Below are 20,635 nucleotides of genomic sequence, written 5' to 3' on the forward strand. Positions count from 1 at the left end.
GGCCAGCTGAACCATGGAGGAGACAGAAATGCCAGTGCGAAAGGCGCCTCCACTAAACATGCGACAAAACCAGACGACACAAGCGGCTCATAATGAAAATAACGAGGTTATTGGATTACATGATAAATGCATATAAGAAGAATCGTTATTAGCAATCAGAAGGATTAGAGTGCTGTGATAATTAATAAGCTTAAAGGTTTGTACAGGATTAAAAAAAAAACTGAAATTGTGGCTCTGTCCATCTACTTAAAGGGATATTCCAGTTTCCAATCAGTGAACACTCCCCCCAAAGACAGAGAATAAAGGATTTGTACACAAAGTACCAGCTGCGTGCGACAGACGGGGTTATGTCTGTACCTGGACATAAAAGAGCATTTTTTTTTATTTTCCGAGCATGCACGGTCAAAAGGCAAGATTGTGTAGAAGCCCTTTAAGAAAAACTGCAAAAAAAACAAAAAAAAAAAACAACCTGAAGGATGGCGGTCAGAGACAGGACAGGGAGAAGGGACGGCGCGACTTTATAGATACGTACAATCCTGGTGCGTTTCTAAAGCAAGCTCAAGCTTTTCTTTGGTCTTCTGTAGGTTTCGGAGCTGTTCTGCGTAATCTTTGTAGGTGAAGTAGACATACAGGATGGAAGGACGAGGAGTGGGAAAAGGCGAGACAGGACAGAAAGGGAGAGGGGTAACAAAAGGAAAAAATAAAATAAAAAAAAACATGAGTGGGAGAAGGGCAGGGATAGTCACACGTCTAAAATCAATGTACTACTGGGGGGCGCTAACAGGAGCAGACACTTATGGGGAAACCATCAGCGACCATGCTGAGGACAGTAAGGAGAGCTGGACACATATTAAGGCCACGTTCACATGGTCAGTATTTTATATCAGTATTTATAAGTCAAAACCAGGAGAGGGACAATCAGTGGAAAAGTATAATAGAGACACGTCACCAGTTCTGTATTTATCACCCTCTCCTGACCAAATACTGACCGTGTGAACGTGGCCTTACAGGAACATACCTGGTCACACCGTGTGAACGTGGCCTTACAGGAACACACATGGTCACACCGTGTGAACGTGGCCTTACAGGAACACACATGGTCACACCGTGTGAACGTGGCCGTACAGGAACACACATGGTCACACCGTGTGAACGTGGCCTTACAGGAACACACATGGTCACACCGTGTGAACGTGGCCTTACAGGAACACACATGGTCACACCGTGTGAACGTGGCCTTACAGGAACACACCTGGTCACACCGTGTGAACGTGGCCTTACAGGAACACACCTGGTCACACCGTGTGAACGTGGCCTTACAGGAACACACCTGGTCACACCGTGTGAACGTGGCCTTACAGGAACACACATGGTCACACCGTGTGAACGTGGCCTTACAGGAACACACCTGGTCACACCGTGTGAACGTGACCTTACAGGAACACACCTGGTCACACCGTGTGAACGTGGCCTTACAGGAACACACATGGTCACACCGTGTGAACGTGGCCTTACAGGAACACACCTGGTCACACCGTGTGAACGTGGCCTTACAGGAACACACCTGGTCACACCGTGTGAACGTGGCCTTACAGGAACACACATGATCACACCGTGTGAACGTGGCCTTACAGGAACACACCTGGTCACACCGTGTGAACGTGGCCTTACAGGAACACACCTGGTCACACCGTGTGAACGTGGCCTTACAGGAACACACATGGTCACACCGTGTGAACGTGGCCTTACAGGAACACACCTGGTCACACCGTGTGAACGTGGCCTTACAGGAACACACATGGTCACACCGTGTGAACGTGGCCTTACAGGAACACACATGGTCACACCGTGTGAACGTGGCCTTACAGGAACACACATGGTCACACCGTGTGAACGTGGCCTTACAGGAACACACATGGTCACACCGTGTGAACGTGGCCTTACAGGAACACACATGGTCACACCGTGTGAACGTGGCCTTACAGGAACACACATGGTCACACCGTGTGAACGTGGCCTTACAGGAACACACATGGTCACACCGTGTGAACGTGGCCTTACAGGAACACACATGGTCACACCGTGTGAACGTGGCCTTACAGGAACACACATGGTCACACCGTGTGAACGTGGCCTTACAGGAACACACATGGTCACACCGTGTGAACGTGGCCGTACAGGAACATACCTGGTCACACAGTGTGAACGTGGCCTTACAGGAACACACATGGTCACAGTTCACACAACCAATAAACAATCATTAATGGGATTAGAGATGTCGTGGCATCACCCCCTCGCCGTGCTCCCGTCCTGTCCATTTTGGCATTGCTGGTGTAAACTCTGACCTGCGCCAACATTTTGCAACTTTTATTACTTGGAGTTAAATCTTTGATGACTTCTGGGGTAACTTTACACCATTTGCTACAGGGGTTACTTTGGGCTACAATTTTTGGAGCAATTTTGCCACTTGGGTCACATTCATCGAAAGGGTCTAAAGCACATAACAGATAGGTCTCAGTGCACGAAGTTGGTTTTAAACACAAATTAAGCCACGATTTGGTGCTTCTAGCTCGTTTCATCGGCCCCAAATATGAGTATTAAAGCTAGGCGGTCTCGCCCACGTGCTGGCTTCAAAGTCTTAACTGGACATCATGGAGTTCGGCTCTCTTGACCTGTGGAATATCGTCCAACTAGGCACGCAAAAACGTCGAAAGACCAAAATGTTGTTGAGAGGTCTGCAGAACAAAACATCGACTACTGCAAAAAGGGACACTGGGACCCCTCCATGGCATGGTCACCGGACCTGAATCCCATAGACCTGGGCAATGCTTCATCGTCCAAGTGTCTGAGTGGGTCAATATAGCACAGGGCAAGACTCATTCATTCCATACTCAAGATGGATGGATCAAAGAATTCGATTCACCGGAAATGAGATATTATAAGGTGGATACCTGATAGTTTGGCTTCCAATCTGCGGATATGTTCATTCCTCCTGGAAATTTGGGAAGGCAAATCGTCTCGGGAGCTGCTGCCGTCCGAGGCCTGCGAGAAGAATCACGTGATAACCTGAGCATACGGCACGATATTGAGATCTCAGCTGTCAGGAACATTCAGAGTTAATATCACCTGTCACTCACAAAGTCATCTCCGGAGTCCGCCCCGACAGACGTGATCGACTCTCTGCTGATAGAGCGCGGGATGCGAGCGGCGCCCCCGGGCCGCGGAGCGATGGCCGCCTCCTCCGCAAGTTTTTTCTTCAGCTTGGTGAACATTGCACCTCTCCCACCGCTTCCCAGCCCAAAGAGGGACGAGTGTCAGAGTCGAAGGGGTGCTCAGGCCGTGCCGGGGATGAGCTCCGCCAAGCAGCGCCGGGCTTCAGATCGCAGAATCCACACTCGATTCCATCCTGCGAAAACGCAGAAAGCAAAAGTCACCGCACGAAAAGCAGCCGCAGCTTTAGAGCTCTGCTAAAGTGTTATATGCACAAATATAATACAAAAAACAAACAATGAGTGAATGACTTAGGGACATATAGAGGGGCAGCGGACGCAGGGCTGACAATGGCAGATTTCTGCCCATAACGATGGCCGACTGTCGCTCGCTTACGCTGTCAGGTTCACCGTACAGATGGCGGCTTACACGCGAAGAATCACTGGTGACAACGTGGATTTTTCTGGCTGCTTATAACACAGATGAGCATTGGCTTTATGGCCAGAAATAATCATTCTTATTACCCTCTACATTGCAATGGGTGAAATCTGCTGTGAAAATCCACATAAAGTGACCTGCTGGGACTTACAGGGGATCTCTCATCAGAATTCACAATATAAACTGCATATATTACTAAACAGATCTCCCGGACCTGATGAGACTCGTGTACTTACTTTGAAAATCATGGATTTGGTTAAAAAAAAAAAAAAAAACGTTGATTTTCTTGGTACAGTAATACGCTGACAACTTTCTTTGTGCAAAATCCACACAGAAAATCTACATTATGAGGAAGATTAAAAGGGGTTTTAATATTTTCTTTTGTCCTTCAAGAGCGCATTGTTCAGAGCCTCCTGCTTGCTGGGGGGAGAGCGCTCCTGATGATCAACAGTTTGACCAATTTTGTCCTGTCCTAACCGTTGATCTGAAATGTGTGCCCTCTGAAAGCTGCAAATAGAGGCGGCTTGCCCTTTTTAAAAAAAAATAAAAATCAATGTCCCCTGGGAGCAGTTAATTATAAATATTGTGCTTTACTCACTCTCCCTGGGTCCAGTGCAGAGTCTATGACGCCAACAGCGTTGCAACCAATCACTGAGCTAGAACATTAAAACCACTGGCATATTATGTGGGTTCCTCTAGTGCCACCATAGCTGCTCTGCCCCATCAGGACATGCATCAGACCCGGCTGCTGTCCTCCAACACTCCGGGGTCCATTCTGATTCCCCCTGAACATTGCAGTAGCTGAGTGGTGGACATGGACTAGAGCTGGCACCATGGACCAGAGCGGGACCAGGGATCCAAGGACGAGGGCACCTTGGACCAGTGCAGACGCTATGAACTAACACATAGCGCTCTGTGTCCAGACATCTTTCTATCTTGGGCGGCATTCACACCATATTTCACATATGAAAAGCTCCCAACCTACATTTGTTAAATTGATGGACGGCTAACGGTAAGGAGACCCAACAAAACACTGACATGTGTCAGCCAGGATGAAGACTTTTTTTTGCCAATAAAACATTTTAGAAACGTTTGACTTTCCCATAGGACAAAAAGGTGTGAACAGAGCCGAACGGCCCTTTCACACATCAGTTTTTTGCTGTCAGTCTCAATCCGTTGAATTTAGAAAAAAAAAAAAAAACGGATCCGGCAGCATCAGTCTTTCTTCTCATAGACTAAGTTGTATTAGCGGTGGATGGCCTCACGTTTCATCCGTCGTTCGCCGGATCCGTCGAAAATTGTTTGTCTGGCGGCCAGAGACAACGGACAAAGTAACGTTATTGTCTCCGTCAAAAAAACAAACAGCGACGGATCCGTTGTTTGCTAGAATGGAAGCCTAAGGGCGACGGGCCCGTCAAATGACGGAATCCGGAGACGGATTCCGTTTTTTTTAACTGAGCATGCTCCGATTTTTTTAGGATCCTTTAGCCAGCCCCCCTAGTTGGATTCGTGGAAAAAACGGATCCAACGCATAATATTTTCACAATCTGTGACGGATCCGTCGAGCCAACGGATTGTGACGGACGGAAAAAAACTGATCTGTGAAAGGGGCCTAAGCCAGCATGGTCAGCAACTGTGCTCCAACAGGCGAGCCCTGACTTCCCACACATTAATAAGCTTTAATAATTTAATTAATAAGCCCATGATCCTGGTATAGTTGTTTTTTCCCAGGTTCTGGCTAGAATCAGTGCCCGTGGATCAGCAGGACCCCGTACATCGTCAGTAATCTGCAGTCACATGAGGGGAGACTCCCCTCATCGGACGGCGTCCCCGACTCCTCGTGTCATTGACCGGGTCCTGCACAATGTCATTGCTGTGGTGTGACATCGGCCAATGAAAACAAGAGGCACGGATGGAGTCCGATTACACGGGGGTCTCACATCTAGCACAGAGTCCTGCCCCTGCATATGACAATGACCGGCTGCTCCCAGTACAGTCTGACACAGGCATCTGGAGGGATCGTCCCGCTCGCTCATACCCTGACACAGGCATCTGGAGGGATCGTCCCGCTCGCTCCTATCCTGACACAGGCATCTGGAGGGATCGTCCCGCTCGCTCCTATCCTGACACAGGCATCTGGAGGGATCGTCCCGCTCGCTCCTATCCTGACACAGGCATCTGGAGGGACCGTCCCGCTCGCTCCTATCCTGACACAGGCATCTGGAGGGATCGTCCCGCTCGCTCCTATCCTGACACAAGCATCTGGAGGGATCGTGCCGCTTGCTCATACCCTGACACAGGCATCTGGAGAGATCGTCCCGCTCGCTTATACCCTGACACAGGCATCTGGAGGGATCGTCCCGCTCGCTCATACCCTGACACAGGCATCTGGAGGGATCGTCCCGCTCGCTCCTATCCTGACACAGGCATCTGGAGGGATCGTCCCGCTCGCTCCTATCCTGACACAGGCATCTGGAGGGATCGTCCCGCTCGCTCATACCCTGCCACAAGCATCTGGAGGGATCGTCCCGCTCGCTCATACCCTGACACAGGCATCTGGAGGGATCGTCCCGCTCGCTCATACCCTGACACAGGCATCTGGAGGGATCGTCCCGCTCGCTCACACCCTGACACAGGCATCTGGAGGGATCGTCCCGCTCGCTCATACCCTGACACAGGCATCTGGAGGGATCGTCCTGCTTCCTCATATTCCCGCTTCCAATACACAAACCTGGAGAGCGGCCGCCCTGAGCACTAACATTACAGCCCCTTCTATACGTGTAGTAGGGGGTCCGCACAGTGTGAACAGCCCTGTATAAGGAACATCCCTGTCAGTAATATCTGCTCCTGGGTGACATCACACACCACTTTCCCATAGTTACGGGGCATATGCCGGGGCTCAGTGTGTCAGCTCCAGGAAGCCTCCCTCCATGACGTCACATCGCCTACTTGCCGGTTTTCCGGTCTCCGTCTCTCTTCTCTCCAGGGGTAGATGTGGCCAGTGACGTCACCGAAGCGCTCAGGTCAGGTGAGGCGCAGCCGGCTAATTGGCTAATTCAGAAGGAGGCGTGGAGATTACGAGAGGCGAAATGTTGCAATTTGATTGGCTGAAGCGTGAACCGTGGCGTCAAGAGCGTCAGACATGCGCGGTCTGGAGACACCTCGCAAAGCATGATGGGAGATGTAGTAAAGCCAGTCAGTTAATAGCTGCAAGAATATTAACCCATTCCTGAGTGGAGTAGTCTGTTAGATTTTTTTTTCTCTTGACATTGACTTGTTTATTAATTTCGTGGGAAGAGCTGTGTTTTCAATGACACTAAACATTGAACCCAAATAACAGGAACTAATAAAACTTAAAAGGGGTGGACAAACAATGCCACCATTGCTTTTGGGGTCTAATGACCTGCATACGATGGTCCCAGACTGTACAATGCCGCTACTATGGCAGCGATACAAATTTGTAAGTTTTTTTTTTATAGTAAATAAATAAAAATTCTGTATTAAGAAATACATTTATTTTTCCCCATCAATATTGTTTTTTTTTAATTATTATTAATGGAGGCATGAGGTTTTTTTCTGGTAAGAAATTAGTTAAAAAAACAAAACAATGTCCTTGTTGCCCATAGCAACCATCCATGTCCCCGGCTGTGATATGTCGCCATGGAGTTTTTATATTTTTTTGCCCTTAACCCCTTCACGATGAGGCCAGTTTCCATTTCCCTCTTCTTCTTCTTCCCAGGCACATGACTCTTATTTTTCTCTCCACAGACAGATGAGGCTTGTCTGTTGCGGGATGAGTTGTACTTGTGAATGACGCGATTTAATTTACCATATAGTGTACTGGAAAATGGGGAAAATAAAAAAAAATCCAAGTGTGTAGAAATTGTGACCCCCCCCCCCATTCTGACTTTGTTTGTAATTGTTATGATAATAACGGCTTCACAATTGGCTTCTGCTCATCAGTACGATTACGGCGATACGAAATGGGTCCAGATTTATTATTTTAATGAAGAAGAAAAAATTCAGCATCATGAAAAAACAAAGATTGGGGGGTGTTGAATCACGACCCGATCCTAGTGTGGGATCGGCCACGCTGTCGGCGATCTTCGCGCCAAAGTCGTGTTTCGTATGACGCTTTCAGCGCCATTTTTCAGCCAATGGAGGACGCAGAGTGTGGGCAGCGTGATGACATAGGTCTCGGTCCCCACCATCTTAGAGAAGGGCATGGCAGTGATTGGCTTGCTTTCTGCTGCGTCACAGGGGCTATAAAGTGGCATGCACGCCGACCGCCATCTTACTGCTGCTGATCTTAGCATAGGGAGAGGTTGCTGCAGCTGCATCAGAAGAAGGGATATAGTTAGGGAGGGAAGATTAAGCCCCAAACCGCTTGTGCTGTAGCGATTTCCACTGTCCGACACCACCTTTTCTTTGCAGGGACAGTGGAGTTTATATTTTTGTGCATCAGCTCTGTAGCTTATTAGGCTGCCTTATAAAGCTCCCTGATAGCTGCATTGCTGTTTGTACGCCGCTGTGCAAACCAACTGCTTTTTTAAAAGCAAAAATCCTGTTGCTCCTTTCTGCACAGTTCTCTTGTTTATTTGTCCACACTTTTGTGTGCAGCAGTCCTTTTTATTTCTGCCATACTTGTCCTGAGATCATTGTAGGGAGATTGAAATTGTACTACAGTCCTTGTATTTTTTTCATATATCTTCCAGCCACTTTCTGCCACTTAGATTGTGTTGTTTTATACACTGGACTTGAGGTTTGGGTCAGTCTCCCCCCAAAAAAGGGAGTTTCAAATTCTCAACAAGTTTATATACCCTTCTACCTTGTTTTACAGTACCATATAACGGTTGTTATTTTGGTTAGATTTTCCAAAAAATGAGGAAGTCTCGTGGAAGAGGCTGTGGGCGGTGGTTGCCAGCTGGTACTGATGGTGGTGAAGCATCTGGTGGTAGTGGCAAAAGCACAATGGCACCTAAGACTGGAGGTGTTGAGCCATCGTCATCGTCTGCCTACACAAGGCCTCGAACTCTCCCTTTTCTGGGAGTAGGAAACCGGCTTTTAAAGACTAAGCAGCAGGGAAAAGTTTTGGCTTTCCTTGCTGACTCAGCCTCTAGCTCTTTCGCCTCCTCTTCAGAAAGTTCCAAATATAAAAGCAGCGAGTCGTCAGTGGATGCTCCGGGTCAGGAACAAGACGGTTCCTTGTGTCCTGCACCCAAACCAAAAGTGAAGGATGCGTCAGGCGACACTACAGGTTACTCCATGGAGCTCTTTACACATACCGTGCCTGGGTTAGGCTACGTTCACACTAGCGTTGCGCCGCCCTGCGTCGGCGACGCAACGCGCGACGCACGGAAAAACGCGCGCAAACGCGCGCAAAAACGCGCGCGTTTTGCGACGCGTGCGTAGTTTTTTGACGAAATCGGACGCAAGAAAAATGCAACTTGTAGCGTTTTCTTGCGTCCGACGCTAGCGTCTAAAACGACGCACGTGTCGGAAAACGCGTGCAAAAAGACGCACGCGTCCCCTATGTTAAACATAGGGGCGCTTCGCCGCTGCGTCGCCGACGCAACAGCGACGCGACGCTAATGTGAACGTAGCCTTAGAAAGGGAAATTAACTGCCCATTACAAGATGAATCGGACATGGCGTGCACTGATGCACAGCCACAGCTAGATTATGATGCTGTTCCATTGACTCAGATTACTACATTGCCCTCACAGTGTACTGTGCCAGAATCTGACCCTGACGAGACTATGGTGCTCTGTCCCGAACACTATAGTACATTACACGGTGACACAGAGGAAGGTGCACATGATATTGAAGAGGAGGTTATAGATGACCCAGTTGTTGACCCAGATTGGCAGCCATTAGGGGAAGAGGGTGCCGCTGCCAGTAGCTCAGAAGCGGAGGAGGATGATCTGCAGCAGCCATCTACATCGCAACAGCTGTCATCTGGCAGGCCCGTATCAGGCCAAAAACGTTTGTCAAAAACAAAAAGTTTTAGGACAGCGTGGCCATCCGGTGAAAGTAGCACAGCGTGCAATGCCTGAAAAGGTAATCCATAGTAGGAAGAGTGTAGTGTGGCAATTTTTAACCAAGATCCGAATGATCAGTCAAAAGTTATCTGTAAGAAATGCTCAAAGACCTTTAGCAGAGGGAAGAATCTTCAAAATTTAAATACAACATGCAAGCTTACACATTTAACCAGCCTGCACTTGCAAGCCTGGACTAACTACCAAACGTCCCGTACCGTTGGTGCACCAGCTCAGAATGTACTCAGCAACGCTACATTGCTTCCCTCACTATAAGCCCACCGGTTAGGACACCACCAGCATCAAATGTGGAGGTGTCGTCACAAGGCCAAAGCAGTCAGGGAATCACAAGGTTATTGGTAGGAAACACTGTATGCAGGCCAACATCGAGAATACCATCACCAACCCTCTCTCAATCCGCCATGTCCACCACCACCACCGCTAGTTCCACCATATGCACCTCTCCAGTCCAGCTCACCCTACAAGAGACTCTCGTTAGGAAAAGAAAATACTCATCCTGTCATCCGCGTACACAGGGTTTGAACGCCCACATTGCTAGACTAATCTCATTAGAGATGATGCCCTAAAGGTTGGTTGAAGCGAAGCTTTAAAAGCCCTGATGGCCTAAGCAGTACCACGCTATGACCTACCCAGTCAACACTTCTTTGCGAGAAAAGCCATCCCAGCCCTCCACCAGCATGTCAAAAACCGCATTCTCCATGCACTGAGGCAGTCAGTGGAAAGGTGCACCTCACAATAGATGCATGGACCAGTAGGCATGGCCAGGGACGTTACGTGTCCATCACGGCACACTGGGTTATTGTGGTGGATGCAGGGTCCACAGGGGACAGCCATAGTGGGACAGTTCTGCCTGGCCCACGGTCTAGGAAAGTTTGCTGTAGGCGTTCGCCACCCCTCCTCCACCTCCTCCAGAAGTGAAAGCTCGTCCACAGAGCGCAGTCGCACGACCACTCCATCCGCAGCTGCCAGTGTTGCACACGAGGTGTCCCATTATCGAACAGCTAGTGGTGTCAGCAGGCTGTGTTAGAAATGAAGTGTTTGGGCGTCAACAGACACACTGCGGAAGTACTGGCTGAGTACTTGCAGCAACAAATTCAGTCATGGCTGGGCAGTGTACATCTTGAGGCAGGCAAGGTAGTCAGTGATAATGGAAGGAATTTTATGGCTGCCATAGTCCTTTCAGAACTTAAACACATACCTTGTCTAGCTCAAACCTTGAACCTGGTGGTGCAGTGCTTCCTCAAAAATTATCCGGAGTTACCAGCCCTGCTCCTGAAGGCGCAAAGACTTTGCTCGCACATCCGCCGGTCGCCCGTATACTCCAGCCGTATGCTGAACCATCAGCGATCGCTGAATCTTCCCCAGCACCGCCTAATAATCGACGTTGCAACAAGGTGGAACTCCACATGCTTCAGAGGCAGTGCGAACAGAGGCATGCTGTAATGTATTTGTGGGAGGATACACATACATGGGCAGGCAGTTGGATGGCAGACATGGAGTTGTCTGGTGTGCAGTGGTCGAAGCTACAAGACCTGTGTCAAGTCCTTCAGTGTTTTGAGGAATGCACACGGCTTGTCAGTGCGGACAACGCCATCATAAGCATGAGCATCCCACTAATGCGTCTGCTGATGCAAAGTTTGACACACCCGAGGAGGGAAGCCTTGATGACAGTCAGCCATTGGCTGCTCTGGGAACTCTCCTGGACGACGTGGCGGACGAAGAGGAGGAGGATGAATATTTATGGGAGGAGGATGCTTCTCAGGGGGCAATAGAAACCGGTGGCGTTGCAAGGTCAGGTACAGGGTTTTTGCGGGACACAAGTGATGTTGATTTGCAAGAAAGTGATCCTCAACCCAGCACAAGCAGTGAATTGACACCTGGAACATTGGCCCACATGGCTGAGTATGCCTTGCGTATCCTAAAAAGGGACCCCTGCATTATCAAAATGATGACCGATGCCGTTTACTGGTTGGCCTGCCTCCTGGATCCACGATATAAAGGAAAATTACAAAATATCATGCCACAGGAGAACCTTGCGCAAATATTGGCTACCAAACAAACAACTCTTGTAGACCGTTTGGTTCTTGGCATTCCCAGCACACAGCGGCACTGATGGTTCTCACACGAGCCGTAGGGGGCAACATGGCAGAGGTGTTAGAAGTGCACAAAGCCGAAGTGGCATTGGACAGAGGGGTTTAATGACCAGGTTGTGGAGTGATTTCGCAATGACCGCTGACACGACAGGTACTGCTGCATCGATTCAAAGTGACAAGAGACAGCATTTGTCCAGTATGGTTACGAACTACTTTTCCTCCCTTATCAATGTTCTCCCTCACAGGTCATTCCCCTTTGATTACTGGGCATCTAAAATAGACACCTGGCCTGAATTGGCAGATTATGCATTACAGGAGCTCGCTTGCCAAGCTGCTTGTGTGCGATCAGAAAGAGTCTTCAGTGCTGCTGGTTCAATACTGACCGAAAAAAAAACACGTCTGGCTACCCAGAATGTTGAGTAAAATGAACCAATCTAGAATTTCAAATTATTTTGCCCCACCTTCCCCTGCTGACACGTAGCTTGCCTGAAAAATGTCTTGCTTTTGACCTCCTCCCAATTCCTCCATTTGCAGCTGCTGAATGTCCACCATAGGCCATTTTTATACCTCCCTAAATGGGCTAACTCCCCCCACAGGGCCATGGTCAGCACCTGGCGCAAGCACCCATGCAAGTGCCGTTTGCCTGGACAGGTAGGTGCGCCCACTCTTGGGCGACGGCACTGGCACAGGGTCCCTCATAGTACAATGAAGTAAATCTGACGATGGTGGTGCACACCCAACGTCAGACACACCGTCGTAATATGAGGGGCCCTGTGCCAGTACCGCCGCCCACAATAGCGTGCCCAACCCCCCCAAACAGTGCTCTACCACTTGCAATACTTACCTCTCCCTGCTCCACCATGGTGTAGTCTGTGCTGTTAAATCCTTCAATGGCACTGCCAATACAAATTTGTTGAAATGATAGTAAAAATATACAGGCGCCCTGGCCTCCATTTAGACCAGTTAATACTTTGCGCCTACTACCACTCTCTGCTACTCAGCAGAGGAGCCCACCCCAGTACCTAGCTATGCCACCTGTTTAGTCCTGTTACCAATTTTGAACTGAATTTAGCCTACTTTTTTATTTTGGGCCTACTAACTGTGTCTGCGCCACTCATTACAGTTGTCCTCCACTGAACAAAGCAATGCCCTCTGTTTAGTCCTGTTACCAATTTTGAACTGCATTAAGCCCACTTTATCATTTGGGCCTATATCTGTGTTTCCTCCTCATCCTGCCCATTGCCCAGCCACTGCTAGATGAATCTGCTGGTACATTGACCCAGACCACTACATTCCCCTTGCACTCTACACAGCCAGAATCTGACCCTGCTGAAAGTCAGGTTCCCCTTCCCACATACTATACCACCTTACACGGGGACAAAGAGGAAGGTGCAGATGAAAGTGCAGGTTCCTTCATCAGGTTTGGGGGGGGGGGTCATACTTGTTGGCACTGGCACAGGGCCCCTCATAGTACGCAAAAGTGTCTCTGGCAGTGGGAGGCGCCACCCGCCGTCAAACACACCGCCGTATTATGAGGGGCCCTGTGCCAGTGCCAACTAGTGGGCCCCCCCTGCTTGCTCAGGATCACAGCACTTGCAAAGTTGAAATACTTACCTTTCCCTGCTCCACCACCGTGACGTATTCCGCGCTTCCTGGGCCCACGAAAATCTTGAGCCAGCCCTACCCCCCCCCCCCCCCCCAACAATTTTAGCCAAATGACCCCCTGTTTTCAATGCCTAACTATTATTATAAAGTAAATTAAGATTGACAAGCTTAAGTAATACGAATTGATGATTTTGGCATTAAAATGAGCACTGTAGGCGTTTTTCTGGCCTCCACTCACTGCAGACTTTGATTCCCCATTGACTTGCATTGGGTTTCGTGTTTCTGTCGGCCCCCGACTTTTCGCAATAATCGGCCAATTTCACCCGACCCAACTTTTGACAAGGACGGGTTTCACGAAACCTGACTCGATCCTAAAAAAGTAAAAGTCGCTCAACTCTAGTTGTAACCTGTTGAGCGCTGGTTCTCTTTTATAGTATTGCCGAGACCAAAAAAAAAAAAAGATTGGGATTCTTAATTTTTTTTTTCTGTTTATCGATCGGGCTAATCATTTTTATTTTTTCACAGATCTGCCTTCTCTGAACATTACGATACCCCGTGTGTATTTAAATCTTTTAATAGAGGAAAACACAGGACAATTCAAACTTTTAGGTTTTTTTTTCCTTTATATTTTAAAACTTTTTTTTTTTGTACCATTCACTGTTCTTGTTGATCCCCTTCGTCTGATCCCTACAGTGATGCAGCAACATAAAGCAGAAATCAAGGTTGCCACCAAATCCCGGCCACAGGCAGGGAATTAAGGGTGCTATGTAATGACAAGCGCGGGGGGCTTCTACAGTGTCAGCCGCAATGTGTTGTAACACCTACAAACAGACGGCGCAGAATGACTGCTCAAACCAAGCGCAGGTGCATCATGGCATGGACAATAACTGAAGAGGGACTGTCCGCTAAGAATGACGGCTCAAACCAAGCGCAGGTGCATCATGGCATGGACATTAAGGATATGTGCACACGATGCGGATTTTGCTGCGGATCCGCAGCAGTTTCCCATGAGTTTACAATACAATGTAAACCTATGGGAAACCAAAAACGCTGTGCACATGCTGCGGAAAAAAAAACACACGGAACCGCAGCGGTTTACATTTCGCAGCATGTCACTTCTTTCTGCAGATTCCGCAGCGGTTTTACAACTGCTCCAATAGAAATCCGCAGTTGTATAACCGCAGAAAAACCGCGGTAAATCCGCAGCGGTTTTATCAAAATCCGCTGCAGAAAAATCCACAGTGGACCTCAGTATGTGTGCACATACCCTAACTGAAAAGGGACTGTCATCTCAGAATGACTGCTCAAACCAAGCACAGGTGCATCATGGCATGGACAATAACTGAAAAGGGACTGTCAGCTCAGAATGACGGCTCAAACCAAGTGCAGGCGATCAGTGCACAATGGCAGAGCCAATCATTTATACACACCTTCCCTACCCACCTGCGTGGTTTCCATTCATCTTATGAAGCCAGAGCTGTCAATCAAAGAAGAGCGAGGTGGAGACAGAGGGAAAACCATCAGGTGGGAAGCTGTGTATTATCTAATGGCCCCGCCGAGAAGCACCGAGCGGTGCTTAGTTTGGACAGTCATTCTGTGCTGACAGAGTCCCTTTAAGAGCGCTTTCCTCCCTGCTCATTGCTTAGGTAATTGTCACTCAGGATGCAGCGGCAGCCGGTAACTAAGCAACAAGCTGTACATTCAAGTCTCTTCATTCTTGAAGAGAGGATTTTTTTTCAATAAGTAAATTGCAAAATTGCTCATTTTTACAAGCACTATTGGAATTTTACCGATTTTAAAGTACACGCCACCACCCCCCCCTTACAAACCTTCCCCATTAAGATCATGTGAATGGGGTTCCTACAACCCCTCTATATCCCCAGACCCAAAGTACCTCTGAAAATTCATTTTATACATGTCCCTCGCTGTATGTGAATTGTGCAGTCCGGTCCTATGGGGGTGTCTGTACTGCAATCAGCGCCGCCCCTGTGCCTCGTAACGTCACCTCTTCTCTCTGGATGTTAGTGGATGATGTCTCCATGTCATGCACAGGTAGAGACATCATCCACCGGCATCTAGAGGGAAGAGATGACCTTACAAGGGACTGGGACTGGGGCGCCGCTGATTGCAATATGGAGACACCCATAGGAAAGGACTGCACAATTTACATGCAGCGAGGGACATGTATAAAATGCGTTTTTTGGAGGTATGCAAGGGCACCTGTGAAGATCTAAAGGGGTTGTAGGGACTCCATTCACATGATCTTAAAAGATAATGGGCAGAGCTTATAAGCAAAAAAAACAAAAAACAAACAAGTGAGAGAACTCCTTTATAAAACAATCTTTTCCAAATTTGTGTTCGTTTTTCAACCTAGATAAAAAATTAAATAAAATATACACACATTTGTATGTATATGCGATATATAGTGTATATATATTTTTTATTATTTATATACATTTTATTTTAATATATAAATATAATATATATAAAATTATGTCTATATAAATCTATATTTATATAAAATATATAATACAATATATATAAATTTTAAAATATAAATAAAATAAATATATTTTATTATTCATATTTATTTTATTTAGTAAACTAGCGGGCGCACCGATTTTGCAGAGACCCCGAGGGCTTTGTGAACACAAAAGCAGAGACGATATTACAATAAATTCTTACAGGTAAATTTATGGAAAAAAACAAAAACAAAAATCTTTATTCTGAAGGAGAAAATGCTCATACACGTAACCACAGACATCAAGCAAATATATTCAAGTTTAAGAGTCAACATTTTCATGTTTTTATTAATTTTTTTTTCTTTTTCTTGCTGCTTTCAATTTCCGGAGAGAACGACATTTACAACATGAGGCGAGCAGCTAAGTGTGGCACTATGTACAATAGCCGGGGAGCGATGGACGCCATACAATCTGTGCTGTCCTGTGGCACAATCACTACAGGACCGAGGACATAGAACGCTGTACACGTAGCATGGAACAAACGGACAGGACGCAAGAGACAAACTCCCATCGACTGCAAAACAATGGAAAAAACAACAACAAAAACAATCCCAAGCTTTTTTTTTTTTGTCTTTCACAATGGCACAATGCTCGTCATTATTTCTACAGATTTGTCCAGAACCCGGGCACGGCGATCTACAGTAATTGACAGTCAGGCGAGCAGTTATTGCGAGACGAGCCAACGCCGGGCGACTTTCTCCTGCGCAGGCTTTTACTTGTGCCGAGACTGTTAATTACACGCTACATAAAAACACAAAATAAAATTATGAGGCTTTTGTCAAGGCTTTGCTTAAAAAGTTTATTTAAAAAAAAAAAAAAAAAAGGTAAAATGTCCAAGTGAGCCTGTCCTCGACCGTCACAGTACCCAGTCATTTTGGAGACCGCCATTAAAAAACGCGGACAGGAACGCATAAACGGAATTAAAATATTCCTTACTATGGAGGTCTAATTTAATAGTGCTAAGAATGAACATGACGCTTAAAAAGGGATTGTCTGGTTTACAAAAACCCATTTGCAATATTCTATTGGAGAATTTAAAGGGGGTCTCTTAGAGGGGATGTCCACCTTTGGGTATAACTTTTTTTTCTTACTTAGTTTTTGGCTAAAAATCAACTTTGTAAGTTGGTTTCATTAAACATTTTGCACCGTTTGCCTTCTGTAGCCTGTGTTTTGTTGGCTGTAGAATGAGCCAACTAAGGATCCATAAGTGATCTTATTCTGGTAGCCCGATGGGAGAGTTCACTTTTTTTTTTTTGCCCAGTTGAATTATGACCAGTTTTTAGATGTTATTTGTTTCCCTGGATGTGATCTTTGAACAGTGCAAAAATTTAGGAAAAAGATGTTTTTATCCCTCACTACATAACTTTAAAAAAATAAATAATTCTCCGCAGGAGGTGGACAACCCCCTTTAAAATTAGGACTCTCCATTATTTAACAAAATCAGAGAGCAGCTGCAAGACCCTTCTATCTCTCTCTTTTGGAAAGACTTCCAAAGTCAATACATTACATATACACAATATTAATTTCAATGATCACCATGTAATGCCTCATTTCTCCTGCGGAGGCGCTGTGGGAATAATGAACACGTGCTGCCATGTTCCTCCAATTCACAGCTAATCCGTTTTGGGACATCTTGTGATCAGCTAATTATTAGGAGACTGCTGGGGATTGTAAAAAGCAGACAAGACCTCTAAAAAAGGGGTTTTCCACCATTAATGGCATTTGGATCACTGATATATAAATCGATGACCCTAAAAAAAAAAAAAAAAACACACAATTCACAAAAAACACTCACATCCTCTTATAGCAGTTTGTATGCCCTAACTTACTAACTTTTCCTAAGTATACACAAAATACACTGTGCTAATGTTAAATCCTGACCCCTCTCATGGCTACAGAGCACGAAAGACGGAAAACTAGAAAAAATAAAATAAAAAGGCGCCTGATGAATAATTGTGTGCTTATCTGGATTTTCAGAACTTGAAAGTTGCATAGGACGCTTCGGTCACACTGACTGGAAAAATGGGGTTGTAGCATCGAATCCTTTACAGAAATACAATGGGGGGATGCACAAAAGTGACACGGGACGGTCAAAACCCCCAAATTACATCCTTTTATATTTGCTAAATCACCTATTCCCAAGGAAGTGGATATATGGCAGCCCACCCGATCACTAAATTGGTGGTCTGCGAATGTAGCAGTCGGGAGTTTGACTAGATCCGTGTCCTACTGAGCCATTACATTTCTATAATGGCTGGGCTTCACTCACACCTTCACTATAGGGGGGTTAGGACCCCCAACTCTTGTGACGAGCCATCATAAATGTACCACCTCCTCTGTCCCTTTAACCCACATAAATGTTTCGGTAACTGTCAATAGATCCTTGATTTGGAGCTGCATTCACCATTCTTCCGGTCTTATAGCTAGTCTAAGTCTGTTGTCGGATAGCTGTAACAGCTTAGCTGATCTGCTATAATGTAGCAGAATGGTAAATTTGTCATTTAGATTAGTGTATGGTGCCTGGTATATAAAAAACAAAATAAAAAGGAACACAAAAGAATCAAGGACTCTGGTCTGCTAGGGAGATGGCAGCTCTGAAGCCAGCAGGATTGTGAATACAGCTCTGGATTCTAGTAGAGTAACTGAGGATCAGTAAGTAGGATGTGCTCATGGTTCGGGCAGCATGAAACAGCCGACAGGTTCCCTTCGAATGTCATACAAATGGCGGGGTGTACTTGCGTTCACAATGTATTCTTCTGCCGTTCTTGTCTTTTTCGGCAAGCGAACAATGCGCTCTATTTTCCAAGGTGCGTAATAGAGCATTAAACACGACCATTCCCGTCAGCTTTCTACCTGGTTGTTATAGCCAGTCAACAGTTCTTGCAAAAATGGTAGAAAGTCAGGATGGCGGCAGCAGCAGCACAGTACAACCTTTCCTAACCAGACTAACCGTTACGTAGGTGTCAAAAATACAGAACTTTCTGCAACTACACAAAAGAAAACAGAAAAACAGCACAGCAGGGGGTACAGATGTCACATTTAACCAAAAAAAGTATGTTTATTGGTAGCCAGATGTTCAACAGATTTGGCCACTTGTAAAGCCAACTCAGACTTGGTCACCTCCTCGTCGGGAGCTCTAAGATGCCAGTAAGATTCCTAGATCAGAGACAGGTCCAGCACCGCACGACGTCCCGATCTTTTATTACATATGATCAAAACAACTGCAAATGGGTCAGAGAGCAGTCAATCCATAATGCCCACACGTCTACTAGACAGGTGATGGCAGGGTCCTACGTATTCTAAGACCGCTGCTTACCATGTAGTGCTGGAGCCACATAGTGAACTAAGACTACTACATGGCCAAGATAAAAATGAGCCCCAACATAGCTAGGTCTTACCACCAAGGGCAGAAATCTCTAGAGCTTCCATGACCAGTGGGTCAATTTCTCACCCACCATGTTTACAAACTATGTAGTCGTCCTAGGGAAAGGAGTCCAGTGCAGGGTCCCTCGCCTCCCCGTAACCAGCGCAGGGTCCTCGCCTCCCCTTGCCCAGCGTCCTTTGCTTACCCTTTCCCAGCGCAGGGTCCTCGCCTCCCTTTGCCCAGCGCAGGGTCCCTCGCCTCCCCGTAACCAGCGCAGGATCCTTCGCCTCCCCCTTTACCAGCGCAGGGTCCTCGCCTCCCCCTTTACCAGCGCATGGTCCCTCACCTCCCCGTAACCAGCGCAGGATCCCTCGCCTCCCCCTTTACCAGCGCAGGATCCCTCGCCTCCCCCTTTACCAGCGCAGGGTCCTCGCCTCCCCCATTCCCAGCCAAGTGTCCTCGCCTCCCCCTTTCCCAGCCAAGGGTCCTCGCCTCCCCCTTTCCCAGCGCAGGGTCCCTCGCCTACCCTTACCCAGCTGCAGATTGGACTGGAGCAAACATTAGGACCTAGCCTCCTTTCTTCCTGAGCCCCGTGGCACCTGCCTGATCTGCCACTAATGTATTAATGCCTTTCAATGAACACCCATAGCAAAAACTACAATCTGGCCCTCATGGGGGCCATTTGTGTTAGTTAAAAGTAGTTTGATGGTTGAATAAACGAGTGATCCGGCCCATCGACGCAGCTATACACATTTCAGTCCATCTTGGATATTACAATCATTCAACCTGGACATACGTTTTCAATGACCGTAGGAGGACAATACTTAGAATCTGTCATGTTGAAAATGGTATCGGATTTGCAGGCAGGATGGGATAGAGCAGGAGGAGCTCATCAGATTAATGCTATTTCTTGGAAAAGTTTTAGTAAAACTAGCATTTTTTTTTTCCATTGAAATCCCTTGTGTTTATATACGTATGCATCCAATGGGCGTCCTATCCTATCCCTTGGCAGTCTTAACTGTATGACTGAATGCATAAAGTTGTCAATCCCAGAAAAGCCCCACCTACTGGACTCCTACATACAAACACCAGGGAAATCAATGAATAAAATACAACTTACACTGAATCTTCTCCCATAAACCTATACATCAGTCTGTGCTCATCTTTTCTTTTGGTATACCATGCACTCCACAAATCCGACCGTGTGGACAACAGGACAGGCTCCCTTTAAGGTTAGGATCATCGGTTAATAAAAGAAAAGGGCTCATATTCTTAATAAAATCACAACTAACATGGGAAAGGCAGAAGTAGACAGAGCAGAATATAAACAGTTTTCTTCTAACAC

General features: G+C 46.9%; 1 protein-coding gene across 4 annotated transcripts in view; it reads right to left on the reverse strand.

Moving 5' to 3' along the window:
* GOLGA1 (golgin A1) overlaps positions 1 to 6,716 on the reverse strand; it is an 88,338-nt gene extending 81,622 nt beyond the window's left edge. The window contains exons 1-4 of one of the 4 annotated variants that reach the window (XM_069748483.1): positions 6,602 to 6,716; positions 3,138 to 3,406; positions 2,952 to 3,042; positions 533 to 607 (exon numbers count right to left, since the gene is read on the reverse strand). In XM_069748483.1, coding sequence (XP_069604584.1) covers positions 533 to 607; positions 2,952 to 3,042; positions 3,138 to 3,272 — 301 coding nt within the window. In that variant the 5' untranslated portion in view covers positions 3,273 to 3,406; positions 6,602 to 6,716. Of the gene's footprint in view, positions 1 to 532; positions 608 to 2,951; positions 3,043 to 3,137; positions 3,407 to 6,513 lie in introns of all 4 variants that reach the window. The other 3 variants (XM_069748481.1, XM_069748482.1, XM_069748484.1) reach the window with 3 other exon arrangements.
* Between the last annotated feature and the right edge of the window lie 13,919 nt (positions 6,717 to 20,635).

The sequence above is a fragment of the Ranitomeya imitator genome, chromosome 2, assembly GCF_032444005.1.
Source record: "Ranitomeya imitator isolate aRanImi1 chromosome 2, aRanImi1.pri, whole genome shotgun sequence".
In the NCBI taxonomy this organism is placed as follows: Eukaryota; Metazoa; Chordata; class Amphibia; order Anura; family Dendrobatidae; genus Ranitomeya; species Ranitomeya imitator.